Below are 26,553 nucleotides of genomic sequence, written 5' to 3'. Positions count from 1 at the left end.
CCTGGTGTTTATGAGCCCGAGTAAGCAGTACGCATTTGCATTAATGACTTATGAATGCATGTTTACGCACATGATGAAGGTGTCTCCTCTATGTGTCCTTACTGCTTGCGAGATGATCCTTTGGTTCAGCATGATTGTCCTCACCAATGATATATTGATTCTTAGTTATTTTTAGAAACTCTTTGCATGTGCCTGTTGTGAGTCACAACTGTTTGTATTTGTTAATGTTTTAAAAGACATAGATGTGAATCTTGATATGCCAGTAGTGTGCATCTCTGGTGTTTGTGGTTTCAGGGTCGATAAAGGAATCCGGGTGAAACACAAGGAGCTGACTGTTCTCCCTGGGGCATTAAGCAGTCAGTAAGCGGGGCAGAGCTGACTGACTCTGGACTGCTCAGATAATCTCCGCTGTTTAGTCCCATTATGACACCACTAGTTGTGTTAATCTGGAATGTTGTAGCCAGCAAAGCATTTGTAAAACCTTTACAAAATTACTGATCTTAGAGTAGAAACGTGTAGGTAAACTGTCTCTGTGAGTTACCAGAAATGTATCTTGGGATTTGTGAAGCAGGTGAGTTACAATGTCAATAAAGTAAGACTAGGACAAAGCACACAATTATTCTTTGTGTTGGTGTGGCACCTAATTTTAATTATAGGTGATAATCATGCTATCTGCAGGTCTTAAGCCTTAATTCACCCTTCTACAAAAATAAGTTTTAAGATTAAAAGAAAGTGTTAAACTCATAGAAAAAAATAATATCTTCCTCAGTCTTTTTTTCTACTGATTTCCAATACAAATATCTGAAGATACTTAAAAAAACACATTTACTTGAGATGAAAACTGAACATATGAAGTCTTGTTTTCTGAGAAGTCTTGTTTTCTGAGTTTATGCTTAAACGAGAACAAACATCTGTTAAGGGAGTATGAAAACTTGAATTAAGTAGATTTATTTTTATTTATTTATTTTTGTCCATTACAAATTAAAATGTAATGGACATTTGTTGGAAGTTGTATTTTTTAACTTTGAGGCATGCTAATACAAGATTGTTACAATTGACATATTAATGTATTGTGTTCAAATTCATTTATTCCTTACATTTTCTTTACTTGGTCCCTAAAAAGATATTTAGAAGTCTTAAATCTACCTTCGTGACTAGGGCTGTGAATCTCTGGGTAGGCAGCGATTTGATTCGATTCACGATTCATAGGTTTTCGATTCGATTCAGGAATGATTTTTGCAAACTTAGAACTATTTATTTCGATTCGATTATAGTGCATTCACAGGATTATTTAAATGCTTCCCCTAAATTATTTAAACGCTTAGTCAGGGGGCAAATTACAGAGCCTTTATGGCCATAGGTTAAAAAAAACAAAACAAAAAAAACTTTTGTCCATTGTTAAATGCTAGTTTAATTATGCATCATGGCATACGTAAAAATTTATGTAAGCCACGATTTAAAAAAAGAGCTTTAAAAGTATTATGTATAAGCTAATATTGTTACACCAGGGGTGTAGCCATTTCAGAAGTGACAGAAATGTCAAGTACGAACATTTTATGTATGTAGCCTATTTATTATCATAATTATTATTTGTATTTTATTTATTTATTTTTTATTTTAATTTGCTGTAAGAAATCAAATACACTGCTTGACAATAATCATTTGTTATCGATAATATTTTCCTAATGGCAATTTTATGATTGTTTTATATAGGCTACTACATTTAATTTTAAATTTTCTGCACAGATTAAGGTAGAAAATATACTTTATAGTTTCTGTACTCTAATAAATGTTGTCAGTTAGCACTGCATCATTCATAAATGTTATTATTTATTGTATTTTTTTTTTCGGTTCATCAGTTCATTCTGCTTTTATTCAGTTTAGCTGCAGATAAAGCCTGACACGTCTATGAGAGCAAGAACACTTCTCTTTATCTAATTTTCACAGAATAAAATGCTATTTAACTTTTCCTCTCCATCAGCGAATGATAATTCTGAAAGAAAACGCGCCAGATGTCTGTTTGCTAAAGAAACGAATGCTACTTTAATGTGTCTGATTATCAGATAAACCTCGCGCTCTTATTTCAAGGCTGTTGTAAATGATGTGGTTATTTTAACAGTTTCCTTCGTACATTCGGTTTATAAGCATTGTTAAAACAGATTTATCATTCAATAGAACTGTGCGTATGATTTATACACTTACATTTCTGCTCCGTCCATGCAATAAATGGGCAGCTTTCGACTGCGCAGAGAGCCATTGATATTCAAATATATTTGAATACATTGCATGATATACTATATCCGTTTGAATTCGATTTTTCTCAAAAGTGACAGCCCTATTCCTGATTCAAATATCATGTTTCAAGATCGATGCATATGAATCGTCAGGGTTTGTAATTGATGCATCGAGAAAACGAGTGAATCGTTACACCCCTATTCGTAACCCATGCAGAAACCCTTTATCTTAAACCTGACTGTGGAATATTCTTGAGCATAGAGGCTGAGCATTTTTTTTGTTGATACTAAAGAACTTACTTCTGCAAGGGAAATTTTTAACCCAAATGTAACTTTATTATGGACTATAAATGTCATGGTAATGTTGTTTTTGAATATGCCTACAGATTCAGCAATTGCCTACTGCAATTCAGTTGTATTGCACTGAATACAATATGTGCATGTGTTGGTGATAATAGCATAGTCATTGTAGCTGCCATACAGTATGATTGGCAGTGACATAACTAGTGAGTGATTGACTTAAGCAGTCTAAACTACAAGTCTTAAACAAAAAGGGAGAGAGACAGAGTATCAGAGGAATAGTGGTTAGCTGGGCTGTGTACACTGAAAGACACTAAACTAATTAAAGGAAATTCTATGCCAAGCTATCATACTGCCTCTGTGGCAAGAAACTGTAAGTAGATGTTCTTTGACTTGGTCTGGAAAATTGAACCCTGCTGTAGTAGAATTTGCCTGTGACTCATAGTATCCAATCTACAGTACCATGAAGCCTTTGTGTCCCCTTGGGTATGTGACACATGGTTACTTCCTTGAACAGGGGCCCTTCCTCAAGAGACAGTCTCTATAGCATTATGTCATTGGAATTGTGAACTGTCTTTATTGGGATGAGGGAGTTCTCATTGGGAAGGAAGCCTTACTTTTTGTCACAGTCAAGGAAGGTTTCAGTAAATGGCAGGGTGCAGTGTCTGTATGTGTTCATTGCTTCCTCCAAAATGTTTGTTTTGATTTTTTTTTTTTGTGGCACATTTCTCTTGAGTTGTCTTTTTTGTTATTTGTCCTGCCTTTATTTTTTGTACTGAAACGAAAGTCTGAAAAGATTACTAAGATAATATGAAGTGTCACTGGTTTTGATAATAACATAAGAAGTATTGTTGCATTAGTTGAGACCACAGGAAGAGTCGTGGGCAGAGCCGTCGCTGGTGGGGAGAAAGGTGGAAGACAATTATAGGAGCTCCCGGCTGAGGGGGGGTCCCCGGCGGTCTCAATCGTCTGGCTGGAGCTAACCTAAAAAGACGATCAGGAGAGTTGACAGGCCACTGCTGTGTGTCGTTACGAAAGCTTATCATTTTCATGTGTTTTTAAATCTTGCCACTTGCCAATTCATTCAAAAGAGTTTAAAGCATTCAAACACAAGATGCGAAAAAGCTCAACTGAGTATCTGGTTACTCGCGTGCTTTGTTCAGTGTGCATGCAGAGAAGACAGCAACACTAAACTGAGATCTTGGATGTGTATTATATTGGATGCATTCATTGTCTCTAAAGACACCGCACCTAATTTAGCTACTAGCTGCTGTAATGTTAATCCAAGAAAATGAAAAAAAAAGAAAATCACTCACTGCTCTTGACTGAATTACTTTGTAGTTTTAACAAGAATTAATGCACAGTCAAACAAACAATTATTAAGACACCAGATATAATTTTTGATATTTGCTTTTTACTAGTAGGTGCAGGACACTATAGTTAATTCATGTAAGTGAGTATAGCGAACTGTGACATATTATACCCAAAATTTCTTCATACAGTGGACTACTAGTGAAATTGATATAAAAAAAAATTGGGACCAAAAATTATTCAGACACTTTGACCTGACCATGTTTTGATTGCGTGTTTTTTCCTGAATTGCTATGCTAATGCAACCTTTTCATACTGGAGACTGAACAAAATTAAGCATTGCTTGGTAATTGTTCAACAAAGTATTGATAGCTGTGTAAATATTGTCATACTAACAGAAGTTTTGGTTGATTGTAATCCAATACATACCTTTCTATCAAAGTTATCTGACATTATCAAGATTAATTTGTTCTGACGCAGTTTAACTCTGAGTTCATGTCATATTTTATTAACATTTTCTAAACTATAGCAAAAAGACTATGCATTGTTATTTATTTTACATTTAATTATTCAGCTTCTGTACCTTGACACCTACAAACTTGAAAAAAAATTAACGTTCTGTAAATCGCACAAATAAATAAATAGAACGAACATACAAATTAAACAATTTCGAACAGGGCCCACTGGTACAACCTGCACCGGAGCCTTTTCTAACCTCAGCTACAGCTCTGCTTGTGAGAGTGTGTAAAATCACATGAAGCCTATTGATACAGATGCTGTTTGCAAGTAGGTTTTCAGGAATGCCAGAGAGCCAGTTGAATGGATAGATGAATATACAGTAGGAACCGCTTACAATATTTACTGTTGCGAGTCTCTTCCCCTGTTGTGTTATGGGTGCAGTTGTTCCACCAGACACAGTATTGATTAGCTGGAGAATCTGATACGGAGATGTACTAGTGTGCTGAATTCTACTGGTGTGCTTTATTTATGGCTAAACCTTTCATTCCTTTTTGTTTTCAAACATTAATTCTTTATCTCAGAGTGCTATGCTAACACATTTTTGTTAGCATAGCATTCTGGTTATTCCTGTGATGGCAAAGCTGAATTATCAGCATCCATTATTCTATTCCCTGTCACTTTTGATCAATTAAATGCATCCTTGCCAGAAAAAAACAGTGAAACAACAAAAAAAACAAAAAAAACTTGCTCACCCCAAACCTTTGAACAGATGTGTATGTGTATATGTATATATATATATATATGTGTGTGTGTGTGTGTGTGTATATATATATATATATATATATATATATATATATATATATATATACTGCTTCTCATGCTAAACATGACCAAAGTCTCAAAAAATGAGATGGACATATGATGGAGTATTTCTGTGCCAAATGCACTTCTTCAGGGTTTGTATTTTGTACAGGGTTTGTATCAAGTTTCAGGACGTCTTTTTGAGTATGGCCCTGTGTGACGTCAGAAATGGGAGAATTTCTTTAATGGGCATTATTCCAGGAAGAACATGTACACACATCAACTAGAGCGAGAACAAGATCACGTCCATCAATGTGCTTTATTCGGGTTATGGAATTCGCACTAGACATCTTGCTTGAGAAGGATTTTGTTTTTGACCACAAAATCAACAATAAGCCCTTTCACACATACAGACCTTTCCGGAAAATTATCGGTAAATTGCCGTAAAGAGATCATGTGTGAATAGGATCTTTTCAAAAATCCCGGTAAATTCGTTCCGGCAACGGTATGAGAAGAGCCTCTTTCACACAGTAATACCAGTAAATTTGCGTAAAATTACCGCAACGACTTTACCAGTAAATTCAAAAATGCGCTGTTCACACAGTCAACAACATTCCGTCTTTTTTTCCGGAAAAGCACCATTCACACATCCATTCCAAAATACCGGTAAATTCTGTGACGTCATTAACCTCTAAACAGCTGCGCTCGTATTTTTAAACATGGAGGGTAATACTATGGGATTTAAATGCTGCCATGATTCAAAACTGAATGGTCAATATTTCTGTTGATGGTTTCATTTTTTGTTTCAAACTTCAGTATTCATGCAACTGCTTTCGTTACAGAGACATCGTAATAGACGACTGGTTTGAATAATTATACTCACCATTAATAAAACACCTGATGCTGTAGGGAGCTGACCAATTTAGTGAAATTCGTCTTGAAAGGATTAATAGCCCAATGAAGTTGCGATTGTAAATTGCAGTCTGCAAGACGCACGACATCGCAGAAAAGGTGCGTTCACAAATGTAAACTATGCTGATCCAAATTAATATCAAATAGTCTATCAGCGCAGATAAACAGTTCTGCGTTCAAATATGTTGCAAAGTACCGGAAAAAAGTAATTACCATGAATGTGACAGAGGGAAATAGAAAAAAAAATATATATATTTGAATTATTTACTAATAAACTAGTGTTTTCTGAGTCTATGTCCCAAGGATGAAGTTGCCTGACTTGTCATCTCATTATTAGACGCGCCTTCTATATGGATTATGATTATAATAAAATAGTTTTTTTGTTTGTTTTTATTATTTCGTTAAGTAGTAATTTAAAGCTTTCTACTGATATATGTATCATGTCTGTGAGACATGTATTCGCTGAGTTTAAGGTTAATTTTGGAAGCGCTGGTTTAGAGCTACAGGATTTGTGGAGTAGCAGGATCCCCAAATAGATTGACAAAACTCATAATAGGAACAAGAAATACTTCCACTACTACTTCGTTTGTGATGGTCGTTTATTTTTTAGATATTAAGACGCAATGTTTTCAGTTTATTGATGACCTGACTTTGTCCTGTGAATGCATTGCTCTTGGAGACAGTTAACAGTTATTTTATCATACGTCACTGCATCACTAACAGTTCCTCTCAATTGACGACAAATTTCTTCATCCGCCCGGATAAGGAGAAGCGCTTTAATTTCACTGTCGCTTCAGTTGGATGACATTTATTTAATTTTCTTAAACGGTGCGTGAATGCGTCACATTGTTATGATTGGCCCGGAGTAGACGTCTTACGTCACCGCGTTCTGAACTCGTACGTGCTCATACCGGTAATTTTCCTTCTGTGTTCACACAGAGCAGAATTCCGGCAATTTACTGGTAATGTTACAACTTCTCATACCGGTAAATTGCCTGAACGAATTTACCGGTATTTTTTAAAAGATCCTGTTCACACATGATCTCTTTACGGCAATTTACCTGTAATTTTCCAGAAAAGTCTGTATGTGTGAAAGGGCTTAAGTTGTAACATTACCAGTAAATTGCCGGAATTCTGCTGTGTGTGTACGCAGAAGGAAAATTACCGGTATGAGCACGTAAGAGTTCAGAACGCGGTGACGTAAGACGTCTACTTCGGGCCAAACATAAAATTGTGACGCATTCACGCACTGTATAATTAAATAAAATAAATGTCATCCAACTGAAGCGACAGTGAAATTAAAGCGCTTCTCCTTATCCGGGTGGATGAAGAAATATGTCATCATCTGAGAGAAACTGTTAGTGATGCAGTAACGTATGATAAAATAACTGTTAACTGTCTCCGTGAGCAATGCATTCACAGGACAAAGTCAGGTCATCAATAAACTGAAAACATTGCGTCTTAATATCTAAAAAATAAACGACCATCACAAACGAAGTAGTAGTGGAAGTATTTCTTGTTCCTATTATGACTTTTGTCAATCTATTTGGGGATCCTGCTACTCCATAAATCCTGTAGCTCTAAACCAGTGGATTTCAACCCGCGGCACGTCATGAAATCACATGCAGCCCACCATGCCGAACACAATTAAAAAAAAAAAGTTTAACAACTTATTTTAGTTTTTACATATGGAAAAACACATAGGGTACAAACGGAGCAGTGGAGAAGAGTGCTGGACATTCGGCATCAACTTTTTGGTTTGCCCAGCAACTCATTTCAGCTCGTCTTTTATCCAAATTCTCCCAAAACTGCTTATACTACTGTTTCAGCTATTAAAATAGTTCAGTTTTGTATGTTTGGAGCAGTTTTTGATCATTAAACAGGCCTATAAGTTTTGTTTTAAAGCGGACAGCACAGAGAGAGAGTTTACATAGCATATGTTTAATCAGTTTAGCCTTCTCAAATCATCACGAATTGTCTAAAATAAAATCTAAAGATATAAAACAGTTCAAGCATGTAACGATGTTTTAACGTTAAACCCAGATGTGCGCTATATCGAATATTTTGTGTGGAGAGTGCAAGATAAAGCATGCTTTTTTGGGACATATATGTGCCAGCGCGATCATAATATAAAATAAAGAAAGATAAAATAAAGAAAACAAACATGCTTTCTGCCGTCTCGTCTTGAACAGGAGAGCTTACAAAAAATAAACTGAAACTCAGCGAATACATGCCTCACAGACATGATAAATATATCTATAGAAAGCTTTAAATTACTACTTAACGAAATAAAAACAAACAACAAAAAATCTCAATACAATCATAATCCGTATAGAAGGCGCGTCTAATGAGGAGATGATGAGTCAGGCAACTTCATCCTTGCGACACAGACTCAGAAAACAGTTTATTAGTAAATAATTCAAATATCTTTTTACTATTTCCCTCTGTCACATTCATGGTAATTACTTTTTCCGGTGCTTTGCGACATCTTTTGAACTCAATTTGAACCCAGAACTGTTTATCTGCGCTGATAGACTATTTGATATGAATTTGGATCAATAGGCTACATTTGTGAACGCACCTTTTCTTCAATGTCGCGCATCTTACAGACTGCAATTTACAATCGCAACTTCATTGTGCTATTAATCCTTTCAAGCCGATTTTCAATAAATTGGTCAGCTCCCGACAGCATCAGGTGTTTTATTAATGGTGAGTATAATTATTTAAACCAGTCGTCTATTACGATGTCTCTGTAACAAAAGCAGTTGCATGAATACTGAAGTTTGAAACAAAAATGAAACCATCAACAGAAATACTGAACACGTATTACCCTCCATGTTTAAAAATACAATCGCAGCTGTTTAGAGTATGGTTTAGAGGTTATTGACGTCACAGAATTTACCGGTATTTTGGAATGGATGTGTGAATGGTGCTTTTCCGGAAAAAAGACGGAATGTCGTTGACTGTGTGAACAGCGCACTAATTATTTACAGGTAAAGTCGTTCTGGTAATTTTACGGCAATTTACTGGTATTACTGTGTGAAAGAGGCTAATGTCACCAAAAAATGTGTTTTTCCTTGTGAGGAAAAGATGACCTTGTTCAGCTTCCCAAAGAACCCAGTGTTAAGGGAATTATTCATGTCGATGTCACAGCTTGCAGACGATCGCTACTCAAAAGCTTTACATGCTTGTGACTCTTTAGCTCTGCCCACGGCATGCCTTCAGGAGCATGACTTCTTTTTATTTTTAGGAGAAAAGCGGTACAGCTGTATTTTTCTTTTATGAATCTGATAAAACTATTGACTCTTTGGAGATATGAAGGATGGAATACTACTGTATAGGTACTCAAGATTAACATGAGATTGACAGAAACTGCATGTGTTATGTCTCCTTTAATCATATTAACATGTATGTTTATGGATTTTTCTTTTTTTTTTGTGTGTGTGTGTGCCTTGCTGTTTTGATCTCCCTCAGAAACTAACCTTTATACTGACTGGATGTACTGTTTTGGTTTTTACCTGCAAGTGTGAATGTGTCATCAATGACCTCTCGATCTCTTTCTGCCCCTGCAGGTGTGTGTGGAGGAGTCTATGTATCGGTATGGCGTATAATGCCGACAGAAAACTGGATGACAGGGAGTGCAGACAAGCCTCACATGCTAACACACTGATCACTGGTGTACAGTGACTGTTGCTGCAGACATCAGCAGGATTCCATACTTTCTATGATTTTACCTCTTATTTCTTCAATCTGGACTCTTAATTTCTTGATTTTTGGACCCTTTTTGTGAGCCACCTTTCCCCCTTCCCCTTTTCCCTTTTCTTACCCTCTTCACACTTTTTTTTCCTCTCTCCCTCTTAATATTTTCCCCTGTTGACCTTTTGATCAAATTTGGATCAGCTTGTGCACCAAGATGAGTTGGCTGAGTCGTTTAAATCCAAGGGGTCCAGTCACTCGGACTGGTCGACATGCAGCCCCGTCCAGCCCATGCACTGCTGACCCTGAGACTTGTCTTATGGTGTTTGAAAACCACTGGAGACAGGTGAGACACAACATAGGCTTATTTTCCATACTAATTGTGAAAATAAACTCCTTAGTACAACTGCAATCCTGTAAATAGAATTTGTGCTCTGGCTATTATATATTAGTCCAGGTGGTCCACAAGAAAATTTTCCAAACCTAACCAGTCCGTGGTTGGAGACCCCTGCTTTAGGGCATGTCATTAACTTTTTATGCTTAGTGTACATCAGTGCTCTCTTATTTGGATTGCTTTCCACTACATGATGTTTTATTAACTAGGTCCGGGAGGAGCGCCTCAGATACACACTCAAGTTAATCAACACTATGGTTTATACAACACTATAAATACAGCTAACTTACCTCTATCCATTGACGGTTTATCAGCATCCACCCTCCACCCCATCTCCTCACTTGGAGTTCATATAACACTAATATATGGTACTCTAGGTTCGGGCCATTCCCGAGCTCGGAACCCTTCCCAGACAACAAGCCAAATATGCATTACAATACTTCAGCTAATTATATAGGTGCTTCTCAATAAATTAGAATGTCGTGGAAAAGTTAATTTATTTCAGTAATTCAACTCAAATAAGGGCTGGACGATTATGGCCTAAAATCAAAACCTCGATTAACTGAACATTTTACCTCGATTACGAATAATGAACGATTATTTTGTTTCTGTTTTTTTTTTGCCCTCATAGTTGACTGACAAGGTTTGTACTGTAAATATGATTGACTATTAAAGGTGAGATATTTTTTCCTATTGAAAGAGCGATCTGAAATCATAGCTCACTATCAGCAGTTATTTTATCTATGTTCGTAACATTTCTAACAGATTATTGCTCGGTGTAAGAGATAAATAAAGATCAGATAAAGATAAATTAGCACAGTACCAGTATGAGTGATTGCGTGTGTGAATTAGTCATACCCTCTCTATATTATTGTGAAGCTCTGGGTTGTAAATAGCCTAGTTCCTTCAAAAGTAATATAAAAATATGCTATAATAAGTTTTGAGATTCTAAGCTATTTTAGTGATAAATCACAGGACAGCGCTGACAACTAGTTTCTGCGTTCCTCTGTGCCCGCTATCTTCACAGCTACTGTTTATATGAGATTTCGTGCCACAATGCAGCTGTGCGAGGGCTGTCAAAATGGCTGAAAAACTAAATTCGAATTTGCAATTAAATATTATCCAAATTCGAATTATATTCAAATTAAAAATACATAGTTTTAGTTAGGGTGAAGAAAGGCTTTTGGCTTTTCTTCTGATGCCACAAGAGAGTGCATTGGGCAAAATATTATTAATGCACGTTTATTCAAAGCATAAGAAAATATGACTGTGAAAAAAAGTGCATAATTAAAATAATGTTTATAAACCAATTATAATTAAGTAGCTTAAAGAACTATAAACAAAACAGCACCATGTGTGCATGCATAGTTTAATTCAAATGGGTGAAAGCCAATAACTTAACTACTTATTTTCATTTAAACATGAGATGCAGTAGGATGGGGAAAACCCACCATAAAGTCTCAAGAAATGTTTTTGGAAAAAACTGAACCCACCTTAAATTTACATGGCGTTCTAAACATGCGGCTCTATTGTGTGAGACGCGAGTGCAAGGGTAATAGAAGACTTCCCTCTCTAGAAAATGTGTGAAATATGCGTTTTGTGTGAATGGCTTTGTTTCAGTTTTGACGTAAACAAGATCTTCTCCACATTCTCTTTTTCCGCAATATTTTGATATTTTGATTGATCGCAGCAGCGCTGCATCTAGTTGCTTCAACTGTATAGGTTAACAAAAACATTCTAATTCAATGACACTTTTATATTGTCATTGCATCTCGTGCGCCACTGATAAAGGCCAAAGTATAATTTGACCATCCGCGCACCGTCCGCATTATGTAATTTTCGTCATCAAGAGGGCTCGCGGACAGCCGCGCATCCATCCACGCGGTCTCAAAAAGTGCATGCACGCGGACGGGGTGCGCAGATGTCAACAGCGCATGCACGAGGTGAATGATGAGAAAAGTGGTACTGCTTGTCGAGCTCGTCCGTCTTCTGAAAGCTGTGCGGATGAAGCTGTGTGAGACGGGACAGAACGCGGAATGTGAAGTATATGGGCCTTAAAGCTGCCTCCTTAACGGACACCTACAATTATAATGCAATCATTTTTGCATTCGAATGTGTATTTTTTATGTTTTATTATTTTTTTTGTCAGCCCTAGCGCTAACATGGTAGCTCGATATAATAATACACATCCGATCATCTAATCGCTTGAACGTCCAAACCATAAAACAAATACAACTGACAAAGTTTAGTGAAGATGCAAGGCCATCACTATGTGTTGAACCGGGCGTTCACCTCCGTGTTTTGCTTTTATGCCACTGACTGGACGGGGCAGAGTCATGTGGCTACACACGCGGTAGTATGCTTTTAAGGGGGAAGTATTAACAGGATTAAAAAACCGAAATAACCGACATGGGAAAATTACGTCGGTTAGAGGTTCTGAATTTTGGTTTCGATTACTTTTCGATTAATCGTCCAGCCCTAACTCAAATTGTGAAATCATGTATTAAATAAATTCAATGCACATAGACTAAAGTTGTTTAAGTCTTTGGTTCTTTTAATTGTGATGATTTTAGCTCACATTTAACAAAAACCACAAATTCCCTTTCTCAAATTAGAATACTTCATAAGACCAATTAAAAAATACATTTTTAGTGATCTGTTGGCCTTCTGGAAAGTATTTTAATTTACTGTACACCAACACCATGGTAATTTAACCAACTTTTGGTGCTTTTGGCAGTGTGGGCAGGTGCCAAATCCTGCTGGAAAATGAAATCGGCATCTTCAAAAAGCTTGGCGGCAGAAGGAAGCATGAAGTGCTCCAAAATTTCTTGGTAAACAGGTGCAGTGACTTTGGTTTTCAAAAAACACAATGGACCAACATCAGCAGATGACATTACATCCCAAATCATCACAGAGTGTAGAAACTTAACACTGGACTTCAAGCAACTTGGGCTATGAGCTTCTCCACCCTTCCTCCAGACTCTAGGACCTTGGTTTCCAAATGAAAAACAAAACTGGCTCTCATCTGAAAAAAGGACTTTGGACCACTGGGCAACAGTCCAGTTCTTCTTCTCCTTAGCCCAGGAAAGACGCCTCAGGAGTGCCTTAACAAGAGGAATACGACAACTGTAGCCAAATTCCTTGACATGGCTGTTTGGTGGCTCTTAATGCCTTGACCCCAGCCTCAGCCCATTCCTTGTGAAGTTCACTCAAATTCTTGAATCAATTTTGCTTGAGAATCATCATAAGGCTTCGGTTCTCTCGGTTAGTTGTGCCTCTTTTTCTTCCACACTTTTTCCTTCCACTCAACTTTCTGTTAACATGCTTGGATACAGCACTCTGTGAACAGCCAACTTCTTTGGCAATGAATGTTTGTGGCTTACCCTCCTTGTGAAGGGTGTCAATGATTGTCTTCTGAAAAACTGTCTTCACTATGATTGTGTAGCCTAGAGAACCAAACTGAGAGACCATTTTGAAGGTTCAGGAAACCTTTGCAGGTGTTTTGAGTTGATTACCTGATTGGCATGTCACCATATTCTAATTTGTTGAGCTAGTGAATTGGTGGGTTTTTGTTAAATGTGAGCCAAAATCAACACAATTAAAAGAACCAAAGTCTTAAACTACTTCAGTCTGTGTGCATTGAATTTATTTAATACATTAATACATGAGTCAATTTCTGTTGAATTACTGAAATAAACTTTTCCACAACATTCTAATTTATTGAGAAGCACCTGTGCTATGTGACGTCAGAGCTCGGAACTGGGAGTACATCGATCTAGTACGAGTTCACAGGTGGGAAGTCACAGATTTGACTGCTCTTCCAGTGCACTTTCACGGGTAGAAGGTTGGGAAAACACGGGTTACAGGTTGCCTGGAAAGCGGCATAAGTGTGAAATCACTATAGACACCTGTTCTTCTTTGACCTTTCCAAAAATAGAATGATCTGTTCCTTCCCTCTTTGTCAGGTGTCAGGGGTGCTGAAACAGAGAGAGGCTTCAATGGGTGGTTATGCTGATGATCTCACTGCAGTTCGCAATCACACAGATCAGATGCTGTGCCTGCTAGCTGAAGAGAGACCAGCAGGGGGAGACATTGAATCACCAGGTTAATATACTCTTGTGAGCTTGATGGAGCATACATTTGTACTGTTTCAGAGTTTAGCGTAATAGATGAGAGGCTGTTTTATGTGACAGTGGATTGTGAAATGTCTGCAGCAATGGGTCCTATTCTGGAGATGGTGGTGACGGAGAACATCCTGGATAAGTTGGTACAGTGGCATGTGCGCCGTGGTCTGGATCCAGACAGCCAGCTAGAGCTGTTGAAATTGTTTGAGATGCTGATCGGACAGTCACATCAGCCCCTGCTCCTGCACAGTGCAGTGCTACAGCCGCTGCTAAACCTGCTGGGAGCATGTGTGGATCCCCAGCTGGGCTCCCCTCCTGCCCTAGAGTCCAGCCTCGTACTGCTGCTAAATCAGGTGATTGACAGGAAGACGCTGACACCTGTTTGAACCATTTATTCTTAATTCTAATTAAGCCCTGCACATAACCTGCCTTGCAGATTTCTTCAGAATTCAGACTTGTCCCATTTTCCTATATTTAAATTGGTTCAGTAGAATTTTACAGATTACAATCATTAAACCGGACTTTGTTCCTGAGTTCCATAAGTTAATGACAACCAATCAAATTTTAGAGTCGAGCTTAAAACTGGGTAAGGGGTTTGTACACCATTAAAACCCATAATATGTAATTAATGTAATTTAAGGATTAGGTTATTGTTAAGTTTTGGGTTGCGGCAGGGGCCGGCAACCCGCGGCTCTCTCACCCTTCTGTTGTGGCTCCCTGTAGCATATAGAATATGCTTTCAACCTAATGCCTTAATCTGGGATAAAAATGTAAAAAATGTTTGTAGTATATAAACCAGTGATAATCATACAATTATTATAAGGGAAATGTATATCAAAAATATTATAAAATACAAATTATTGGATATTGTCTAGCAGTGTAATTTATTTCTTAAACAATTAAAAGTAAGAGATGAGATAAGTTTTTTTTTTCTTTGTCAATCAGAGATGTTGTTATTATTATTATTACATTTCATTTTTCTGTCCCCCTGACTTGTGAAATGATTGCTACGCCCATACCCTGTAACATAAGTGAATATAAAACTTAAGCTATATGCTGTTATCATCTTAATTTTAGGGATCAAATAGATTGTGGCTCCACGTGAGTTTTATTCAGTGGGAAAGGAACCAAAATGGCTCTTTTGGTGTTGAAGGTTGCAGGGGTTAGTACTAGGGAGTGGATTAGAGTTTACTTTTCTGATAGGAATGTCTTTCCAGGCCCAGCAAAACATTCTGCAAAATTAGGATGTGATTACAATCAGCAGAGAAACAAAACTGTAGAGATACAATGTGATATTTATATTTGATTTGACCCTTGATGTAACTAAATAATGCACATTTGATATAAAGTGTAAAAACGATAGAGATATTGCTCATGAATTCCCCCTTTGAGGTCAATTATTTATTAGGTTTATAATATATAATATAAAAACAAACTAAAGCATTCAATCAGATCTGTAAGCTAAATATTTTCAAACAAAAAAACAGGTGAAGGTGAATTCTTATAAAGTTATCTAAGTGGCGTAAATATCTTGGGAGTTTTGTTGCTGTTCTGTGCGCATCATCCACTGTTTCCACCACTCAATCAAGCCACTCTTCTTTAAAACATGATGACTTTTTATTTCACATATCACAAAAGGTGTCCAAAAATCAATATTTTTTGGTACTGGCTCTCGTGTTGAGCTATTTCGTCTGCAACCATTAAAGTATTTGATTTCCACAGTGACTCATTTTGCACACATCGTTCTCTTTCTGTGAAACCTGTAAACCACATTCACCAGTTCTAAATCTATAGCGACACCAACTCTATTGCGGTTTGCCTGAGCATTGCAATTATTTTGCATTTACTAGAATTCAATCAAATGGCTTTACCAACTCAGAAATTTGCATGCCACATTATTCTTCTGCACGGTAGCGACATAGGAAGTGCGCAGTAGTTCACGTGCCCAACTTAGAGGACACATTGCTGAAATGTAATATGCAATGCTTTTGTGCAGAAATAAATATTAATGTGTGTTTTCCTAATTTGTAACTAAATAATGTTTGTTTGCGTCAGGTATGTGTGTGTATGGCGAAGGAAACTGTAGTTTTGGAGTTGATATTTAGGTGTGGACTGGTACAGCAGGGTCCCACTAACCTGCTGATCTTCTCCCTGTTGGTGCCATTTATTCATCGAGATGGCTCTCTGGGACAGCAGGCCCGTGACGCGCTGCTGCTCGTCATGGCAACCTCTGCCAGCAACCACGCTGTTGCACGTCACATCACAGAGAACTCCTACTTCTGCCCAGTAAGCATGAGTGTGGTGTTGTATGCGCTTACCTGATCATGTTTTTGTTCTTGCTTTTGAAAATGTACTCGTATCTTAGATGTTGAGTAGATAGATGGAGAAGAGAAAATAGGCAGATTTTAAGAGTTTGGTTCTAAATTTGGCAATAAATCCATTTAGATTAATTTGAGTAAAAATATGTTTTCTTTACCAAGAATTGGCAAGATGAAAAACACTATTTTCTGTTTCAGACTTTCACATAGCATCTTAAGGTTATAATAACATAAAAAAAATGATTTTCTAAGATTTATTATAAAATGTAATATTCTTTTCCTCAAAATGCGATAAATCCATTGAATCAATATGAAAGTTATTTTTCATATTGAAACTGATGAAAATTCACAACATAGTAAGTTGGTCCACATACGACAGCCTCTGAACTTGGTCAGTACTAATCTTACTAAAAATACAATACATCAGTAATAGCTTCCAAACTTAATTCAATGGGTCATTTTTTTTAATGCTATAAATTAATTACAGCAATAAAATAAGATTTCATCATGAACAAGAACATGAACGACAATATCACATTAGACCACAGAAATTCAGAAATGACATTTCCCGTACATTCAACTTCCAAAAGTGCATTCATCTTTGTTACATTCTAGGGATGGGATGGTATGAAAATTTAATATCACGATTATAGTGACTAAAATTATCACGATTATCAATATTATCACGGTTTTGTTGAAACGAGATAAAAGTGTTCAAAAATAGTTGATGCTCACACTGAAAACATTTCAGCAAGTTTTATATTTAATAATCAACAAACAACTAATAAAACAAGCAACTCTATGCACTTAATTTAAAGAAAGATTAAATTCTGTGGCATTTCCTTCCTTACAATGAAAAGTGTAGAAGCATAGAAAAGCATAGAAAAGTCACTGACATTCGCCATTCCTTCTCGAAAAAAAACAAAAAAACATTGTGCGCTGCGCTTGCGTCAGACTGTTGCTGGCTGGACATGATTTAATAGCGAGTTATTAAAACTGCGATAATCAAACACGGTTTTAATGATAATTCATTTTTAAACGATATTACTAACCTTCAGCACATTTTATCACGGTTATCGATAAAACCGGTTATCGTCCCATCCCTATTACATTCATTTAGTTGACTAGTGCTATGTGATGTATTAAAAAAAACATAAATGGCATTAATAAAAACACTAACACTGACAAGCTAAGCAATATAGCGTTCATAATTGAAGGCGAATCATCTAATAAACGTGATGTAGCGTAGCTTGTCTACGACTCGTGTATTAGTGATCTACGGCTCTGTGTATTAAATGCATCTGAATAATCTGAAAGCACTTGATGGAGATTTACCAGTATTAATCACAGAACCGGCTTTACTGATGAGATGCACATGACAATCACATACAATTTATCGTGTAACCCTTGTTTGTTGATCAAAAACTACAAAGTAGATGAGGAAAACTAGGATGACGGGTGTATTCAGAAATCTGCCATTGCTGTCTAGAGTGCTTGGAATGGTGCGCTGTGATTGGTTGAGTGGATATATCGCATTCTGCAAAAAAAAAGGAGACAGGCATTTGTCGCGGTTTGGAAAAAAAGGGAGAAAACATGACCTAATAACTCTGCCAATATCGCATTTTTCGCGTAAAAGAAAAAAAAAAAACTTTTTAATACCGACCAGATACAATACTTGTTTTGGTGGAAACTCGTTTTTTTTTTTTTTTTATGGCGTTTATCGCATTTTGGAATCAAACTCTTCATATATTACTCATGTTCTTTCCTCACTGTTAGCATGTCTTTATGAATATCCTTTGTTCATGTTATGTGCCTTTTTTTTTTTTTTCTGTGCCATGCAATTTAAATGTCACTTGTTTAATTTTTTGAGTGCCTCTTGGAGCGGTTTCAGTGGAGACATAAAGTCCTGTAGTGTTTTCTCTGGGTTGCATTCTATTGGCTACTGTGGAATGAAAAGGCCATTTGTCATCTGCAGTTGTGCTACTTTTTTCTTGAGAATAATATATGAGCTTCCATCTGACCCACTTAACACATACGACTGGAGGTCTCATCTAGGACTCCATGCTGCTGCAGTGCCTCAATCTCTCAACATCGGCCTTTTGTGACTTTGTGTCACATCTATTTTTATGCTAGAGATGCATAGGTCTAGCTGACAGTTTCTTTGGTGGCCTGTTTTGTGGCTTTAGAAAACATGGTAAAGTTCCACATGTAAAACAAGCCCTGACATGAAAGTTTTTTTTCAACATACATAAGCATTAAGGTGTGGTCACGTTACCATTATTCAGGAATATTCATGTTTGATAATCCAGTCATTCTAATAGGAATCAATATGGTTGCGAAATTTGCATTGGGTTCAGTTTGGTCATGTGAATTCAGCATGTTGGTCAACAGAAAGCTGCTTGGTTTGAAAGCAACGTCTGTGTGAGCTGTACTTAATACATTTGCTGTGCTATTGACAATGGACCTTTTTTCGAAATAAAATTTAGCAGAATTTTTTCTGAAGTGACCATATCAGTATTCCTTGCTAAGATCTGTGTTTTGAATAAGAGCCGTACATTTTGATGCAGTGTAGCAATAAAAAAAAGAAAGAAAGCTCCTGTGTGTTACAGTGATTTTACCATAGTGTGTTATCACACAGGGTGGAGCAGCAGTAAACTTAGTAATACAGTTCATTAGTCAAATAGATTTGTTGCAACTTGTCAGATTTATAGGCTTTATTTGCTTTGTGTTTTCAGATTTGCATATAGCAAATGTTTTTACATCTAGTCAGGTTTTAGAACGATACCTGTTAAAAATGCAGAGATTGCTTGGTGAACTTTATGAAATAATGTTGGCACCAATTTTTCTGTTCCCCAGGTGCTAGCGACGGGGCTGAGTGCACTGTACTCATCCCTGCCACGAAAGATTGAGGTACGGGGCGATGACTGGCATGCCCTGCGGAGGGAGGACTGGATGGCCGTTTCATCTCTAGTGCTGTTCATGAACAGTCTTGAATTCTGCAATGCTGTAGTACAGGTGGCACACCCCCTTGTGCGCTGCCAGCTCCTTGACTACCTCCACAACGGCTTCCTGGTTCCAGTCATGGGCCCCGCTCTGCACAAGGTGAACCACTCTGAACTGGGTTGAAGATGTGAGCCATATTTGGCATAATGGCAGTTTCCACATTCATTCAATATAAAACAATGTTTTGAATGGTATTTATTTCCACTTATTTTGATTTCTTCTCTCTCTCTCTCTCTCTCTCTCTCTCTCTCTCTGTTTCTCTTTCATGGTTCCTCTTTCAGTCGTCAGTGGATGAGATGATAGCAAGCACGGCATATCTGGACTTGTTTTTACGCAGTATCACAGAAACTTCCCTCCTTAAGACCTTCCTGCGCTTCATTCTGTTGCACCGCCATGACAACGACACCATCCTTGATACACTACTCACACGCATCAGCAGCAACTCAAGGGTTAGTCTAGCACACACTCTAGCTCGGGTGCATGTATAGATAGAAAACGCACTCTTTTGTCAGTGCTGTAGGCTGGAATATGGAATGATGGGACTAAAGTTTTTTTTTTTTTCTTTTTTCTTTCCTTCTCTTTGAAGCTGTGCATGGTGTCTCTGAGTCTGTTTAAGACATTGCTCAGTCTCAACTGCGAAGACCTCATGCTCCAGCTTGTTCTCAGGTATTTTGTGTGCTTGGGTGTGTGACTCAATTATAAAATAATTATTATTTGTGTGTAAAAAAATAACTGTTTATTGAATGTTTGTCCCCAGGTATCTGTTGCCATGCACACATGTAATGCTGAGTCAGCGAAGGGCAGTCAGAGAAACAGACCTCTATGGCAAATCAGCTGACAAGTTCCTTTCCCTCATACCAGAATGCTGCCGAATCACTCCAGCACCCTCTAGTGAGCGGGATGATGAGCCTGCCTTTTGGGGAAAGGGTAAGCCTGTGTCAGGCACATTTTTGGAGAACAGGTGTGCTTTAAGACTGTACTGAAAAAACTTTGCTGCTGTTCATGCTCACTTTTTTCCCCAATAGTGATTGGTAGTCCCACTTCAGAGTCACCGGTTCACCCCAGACCCAGCACTCCTTCCCGCCTTGCTCTCTTTATTCGACAGCAAAGCTCAGGAGGCCAAGCCAACCCCACCTCATCTGGCTCGGAGAACACTCCCTCTTCTCCTCGTGGTAGTGTTTCCTCCCCTCTGTCTCCTGACAGCCCAATGCACCAACTCCCAGACACTTTAGAAGGAGAGACTGGCTATCTGGAGTATCTGCGTGACGCTCGCAAGGGTATTGAGCTCTGCTCCTGGGCCTGTCGAGACTGGTCAGCCCCTTACGATGGAGAAAATCCCTCTCCAAACTCTGCTCCTCCTCCACCTCCCCCTCCTACATCCAACCCCTCCCTCAATATGGTACAAGAGCATTTCTCCATGGACCGCCCTCAGCAGAGGGCAGCAGTGGTTGCTGCAGCACGTGCGGAGTGGAGCAGTTCAGATCGAGATAGTGGAGAGTGGGATGTTACCATCAGCAAGAACTGTATCAGTCTCACACCCCGCAGTAAGAAACGCAGCCTTCTTCCCAGCCCTGTACCTCTACAGTCTTCATCATTTGCATCAGTCTCTACAGAAATAACCGGTGTTGTGGAAACTGTATCCCAACACTCTCATTCGGCACCTCATCCAGTGCTCTATAATGGGATGGGGCAGGTGGAGCTCACAGACAGTGTGGATGAGAAAATGGAGGCTAAGAAAGTGAAAAGGGAAACTGATGTAAATAACGGCGTGGTGGAGTCAGGGATGAATGGGTCGATGGGTATGGGCCCTGTTGACTTCAATGATTTCAATGTAAGATCGGCAATTAATTCATCTCAGGTGCAGGTGAAGCCACATCTGCAACATCAAACCTCCGTGCCCTCTTCTACCCAAGAGTGTCTACAAAGTGAGAGCCAGAGAGTATCTCCTGTTCCTGTCTTGACTGAGACTTCCACAGTTCCCCATGGCATCAGGGGTCCAGAGTCCGTTGAGCGTCTGATTGAAGAGTTGCTGGAGCGGGCGCTATCGGAGCCATTGTCTGGAGACTCGAAATGCCAAGGAATCAGCATAGAGGCTTTTCACCAGGAGCTGAAGGAGCTGGAGGAACGTGTAAGAGAGAGGAGGGTTCTCTCGCGCAGCTCGGAGGAATCTCACACTGCTCCTGCTCCCAGCCTGACAGATGAGGATTGTCTTCCAGTGGAAACTGACCAGTGCTCCAGTGAAACGAAGCCTGACAGCACTTCCACTGGGGTATTTAGCCCCGTACGACCCCTTGGACCACCTCTTGCTCAACCATACACAGGTTCTCATTGTAGAGATGACCAAATTAAAGATTTGAGTGCTTATGTTACTTGTGCAAGTTCAGCAAGTGCTAACCATAAGTCACTGGTTCCGCTTCTCCCTCTTTGTAGGTCCATTTATAACAGTCCTGTTCAGTAAACTGGAGAGTATGATGCAGAACTCCTTATATGTGAACATTTTGCTGACGGGTGTTGTGTTCCAGCTGGCCTGTTACCCTCAGCCTCTTCTCCGCTCTTTCCTCCTCAACGCCAACATGGTGTTTCAGCCTAGCATTAAATCACTCATACAGGTAATACAAGAAATATGACAAATCCATCAGCATGACTGCTTAATACAAAATATGCAAAGACTGAATCCATCTCAGTTGCTCTTTTTATTGGTTTGTACATTTTCTGTTCAAAAATATGAATTCTAAATTTATTTTGACAACACAAAAACTGCTTGTTTTTTTTTACTTAAGTGTCTCTGGCACTTTGTTGAGCTTGTATGGTTTAAAGAAAATGTTCTGGGGTGAATTTTGAGGAAGCAAATCATTTCAAATTTGATTTGACAAAACTTAAATCAGTAAACGTAAATGCATTGCTTCAAAAAGATTTTTTCAAAGATGTTGATTTTTCTACTCTTCAGGTGCTGGGATCAGTAAAAAATCGCATTGAAGCATTTGCAGCAACACACGAGGATTTCCCTGCCATGTTAAGAAAGGCTCGCTGCTTTCTGGTTGCAAGAGGAAAATTAGACTGGTCTGACTCACCCATGGGAGTCCCCAACCTTCGTCGCTCAGACTCATTAAGTAGGTGGATGAAAGTGAATGAACTTTCTCAGGAACAAAATCAAGAGATCATGGTTTAATGTACCTGCTTGTAAAAGCCATTTGAATGCAAGATGTTTTGGTGTGACCATGTTTTTGTGACATTTGCCTTTGTAAAGAATAATATACACTCACACAGTTGGTCATATCACAAAATAAACCTTGAAGGATGCTTTGAAATTAAGGCCATAAAAAGGTCCTAAATATCTAAAATGGTATAACAGAAATCTTAATGAACATTTAAAGGGATCTTAAATTTGGGAATAGAAAAAAGGAATTCTTAAACTTCATGGTTGAATTGAATGGGATCACTGCTCGTTCAAAGTCAAAATATGGCTTTATTACACATTCTACAGTCTCGTGGTTTCAGAGCAGTTCAGACTGTGAATACCTCCTATTTATGGCAATGCAATTGCTTATGATCTACTTTTGGTGAATTAAGACAGTGTTTACTTTATGGTAGGGGTGTGCTATAATGAAAAAAAAATGATATCTCAATATTTTCTGGAATTTTGTCGATGACGATAATTAGATGATATTTTGCTGAGCACGTAATTGTGCCTGTATTTTGGCAGGTGGACCGCTGACTCCCAAAGTTTTTGATATTCTTTATATTCTGTGTGGTAATTAGTTTGCAGGAGTAACAGAAAGATACAGGAGTAACATTTTCAAAAAGTAAAAAAAAACACACACACACACACACACACACACACACATATATATATATATATATATATATATATATTTACTTTTAATTGATTTTTTACCTTTTATTGAGATTTTTACCTTTAAAATGCCAATTTTTTTCTACCTAATTAAATGTATGTATCATCTTTGTGTCAAATTTCTTACAGTTCTTACAGACCGTTTAAAGCAGGAAATGAATGCATAAATAATATTTTGACCAAAAAAAGAAAAAAAAACTTGAATTCTAATATTTGAAAGGATATTGGGGGAAAAAAGGGAAATATACTTTAAATTTAAACCTAAAATCACCAGTAGGTGATTGAGTCATTGAGTCATTCATTCAACTGATTCATTCAAATGGCTGATTGATTCTTTAAAGAAGCAAATACTGTCCTGTGTTGCTCAGAGATGCAAAACAGTTGTTCGATTCCCTCCGATTTCAGGCTTGTTTATAATTTAAAGTCCTGCATTATGCTTAAAATATTTTTTTCTGGATATATTTGGTATTTTAGCTGCACAAATTGTATCTGGTATTTAATTCAACATAAGCTCTTATGGCTTCTCTCTGGGCTGCCCTGTCACAGGAAGACACATTAAAGACATTATTATTGTATCAGAAAAATCCAACATTGATAAACCTTTGATTTTTATGTATTAATATATTAAAACTTAAACTAGTTTGTCTTCTGTATTTCTGTTTAAACATGATATTAATTTTATTTGTGCAGGATCTTAGAAGAGTTCTTAAGTCTTACATTTAATAACTATAATAATAAATAATAAATGCATATACCCTGTGAAATGCTTTGAGGAAGTGATAATGCACAAGGCATCTTAACTTATTATGTTTCCCTTTTTTCTCTGTTTGTTTTTCTTTCCCACAGTTAAAAGCCGAAAACCATCTCTGGGTGATCTTATCCTGAGGCATACGAACAGTCCTACGAGAGCTCGATATGCAGCTCAGTTGGCATTGGCCCACGTGAGGGATGGAGGGCAGTCTCTCCACAGTGCTTTGTTTCGGGGTGGTGCGGCCGGTGGGGCCTCTGGTCTGGAAAAGCAGGCAGAGGCACTAAGGGTAAAAAATGCAGTCTACTGTGCTGTTATTTTCTCAGAGTTTCTCAAAGAGCTAGCTGCTCTTGCACAGGAGCATGCCGTAGCCCTACCCTTCCCACCTTGTCAAGGCACTGAGGAATAACACCAGACCAAAATTTTCCTCTGTACCTGCTTTATCCACTGTTCATGGCACTGAGCTGTAGACCATTATATCCCTGAGATTTTTCAAACAGTCTTTTTTTTTTTTTTTTTTTTCAAGGGACATAATGCACTCAAAGAGACAAGAAAAATCAGTTGACCATGAAGGTAAAGAGAGAGGTTAATAATCTCATGTGCATAATGTAATTTTTTTTTAATTGTACAGGACCATTTATTCATTAAGCTTAAGGAAATTGTGCATATAAATTGTATATAGTCTACATAAAATATCTATGTGTATAATGATTTTTGTACACTCAGAGAGACTCTGAGCTGGAGGAATTGGGCGTAAACTTGCACTCCTTACGTTTCTAAGTCACTTCAGAGACTAGCTAAAGTAGACTCACTACACACAGTTCTTTTAAACTTTTATGGGTGCGGAAGTGCCATTTACATTTTTAACAATGTTGGACGGTTATTTTGTCTTTTTTTATAGAAAATAGGTCTGTGAGATCACACCAAGATATATCAGAAATAATCATCCTGCCGTTTTTTTAAAGGACGAGATGTCAGATGCAGTTTACCAATTACAAGCCGGGCAATAAGTCCTCTTTATTGAGACATCTCTGAAAAATCAACAAATGACACAATACTCAAGTTCTGCCGATCTCTAGTTCAACATCTAGAGGGATGTCAGAACCAGTTCAGTTAGAGAGAGGGTTCAATTTCCTAACCCCCGTCCCAATAAAAGCCTGATTTATTTAGCATAGATGTAAAGTTTTAGTTTGAATTCTTGTGTCATGTTGCAGCAGCACGTTTTCCAGGATGAGTTTTAGGATGAGTTTCTGGCCGTTTTAGGGAAATGCAAATGGTACGTTCACCTAGTCAAGACATTACATATCTTTAGGGGGTTTTTTTTGGGTGGGTGGGTTACTGATTTTTCTGCCCACAGAGATCTCCTATACTGGATGTTAGCGTCCCTTTTGGCGTCCGACTAGGTGCTAATGTAATAAATATTAAATATTTTTATTTACTTAAATATTTGGCTGGTATGAGCAAAGAAAAGCTTGCTTAATAATTACCTGTCCCTTTAAGGAGTAAGCCAAGTTATGTGACTCATAAGCCATCTTAGTGTTGAATCAAAGGTTTTTTGTTTTTTTTCTGTTCATTAGTTGATTTTGCTAGTGTTATGGAGTATGAGTGAAATCAGCCGTAATGTGTGCATAGTGGAAGCATCACTCCACTTTTTAATTTGTTTATTTCCAAAATACTTTAGACACTTTAATTTTCAAAATGGAAGTTAGGAGATGCATGTGCTTTTATGAGATTTGTTTTTAATAGCAAGCGCACGTTTTTTTTTTTTTTTTTTTTTTGGGAACAGTATTGTTTCTGCCCCTTGTGTATCGTTAAAATGCTGATCTGAAATCATCCATCCAAGAGCTCTTTTATCATCCTCAAGCCATATGTGCATTACCTCAGTTACTTAATTTTCATTGCAAGCAGTGTTCTTGCTGTTTCACTTGTGTCAGTTCAGTAATTCTTTTCGATCAAATATCATTTGGGCATATTCTTTGATCAGTTTCTAGATGTAAGAGCAGACAATTTGAAAGTCAGTTATATTATTTTCTGGTTACATCTAGCTGCTTAATTATCAGTCCATCCATTTTCTCCTTATCTATCCTCCCATCCACAGAAGGATTGTGCAGCATATTAGTGTGATGGTTCTCTGCTTTTGTTAGTTGAAATCTGAAATGTTAAGCATGTAAATTCCATATTTAAGGAGAATGGTAGACCATGTTACTTTCAAGAAAGATGAAATGGAAAGGATAAAGAGAAAGAGGTTGAATGAATAAACGGTACATAAATGTTAGAGTTCAATTATCTCTATGGAGACAGTGGTTATTATATTTCTGTTCAGTTTCTAAGTTAGAAATCAAATAGGCCTGTACAACTGATGTGTGTCATAAGATACCAATGCACAAGAAACACCCATCG

At 37.7% G+C, this 26,553-nt stretch overlaps 1 protein-coding gene across 1 annotated transcript in view; it reads left to right on the top strand.

Annotated features, from left to right (window-relative positions):
- The window catches only part of LOC132153033 (FHF complex subunit HOOK-interacting protein 1B-like), a 29,113-nt gene extending 4,447 nt beyond the window's left edge, over nt 1–24,666 (top strand). Inside the window, exons 2-13 of the mRNA XM_059562145.1 lie at nt 9,590–10,059; nt 14,073–14,211; nt 14,322–14,584; nt 16,287–16,517; nt 19,406–19,651; nt 19,834–20,001; nt 20,139–20,218; nt 20,310–20,479; nt 20,578–21,873; nt 21,983–22,161; nt 22,500–22,662; nt 24,252–24,666. Of these exons, the coding sequence (XP_059418128.1) occupies nt 9,931–10,059; nt 14,073–14,211; nt 14,322–14,584; nt 16,287–16,517; nt 19,406–19,651; nt 19,834–20,001; nt 20,139–20,218; nt 20,310–20,479; nt 20,578–21,873; nt 21,983–22,161; nt 22,500–22,662; nt 24,252–24,562 (3,375 nt within the window). The 5' untranslated portion in view covers nt 9,590–9,930 and the 3' untranslated portion in view covers nt 24,563–24,666. The remainder of the gene's footprint in view (nt 1–9,589; nt 10,060–14,072; nt 14,212–14,321; nt 14,585–16,286; nt 16,518–19,405; nt 19,652–19,833; nt 20,002–20,138; nt 20,219–20,309; nt 20,480–20,577; nt 21,874–21,982; nt 22,162–22,499; nt 22,663–24,251) is intronic.
- Nucleotides 24,667–26,553: the final 1,887 nt, after the last annotated feature.

Source organism: Carassius carassius, chromosome 11 (assembly GCF_963082965.1).
Source record: "Carassius carassius chromosome 11, fCarCar2.1, whole genome shotgun sequence".
Classification (NCBI taxonomy): domain Eukaryota; kingdom Metazoa; phylum Chordata; class Actinopteri; order Cypriniformes; family Cyprinidae; genus Carassius; species Carassius carassius.
The sequence above is the reverse complement of the archived record's forward strand: the minus strand, read 5'-3'. Positions and strand labels throughout refer to the sequence as shown.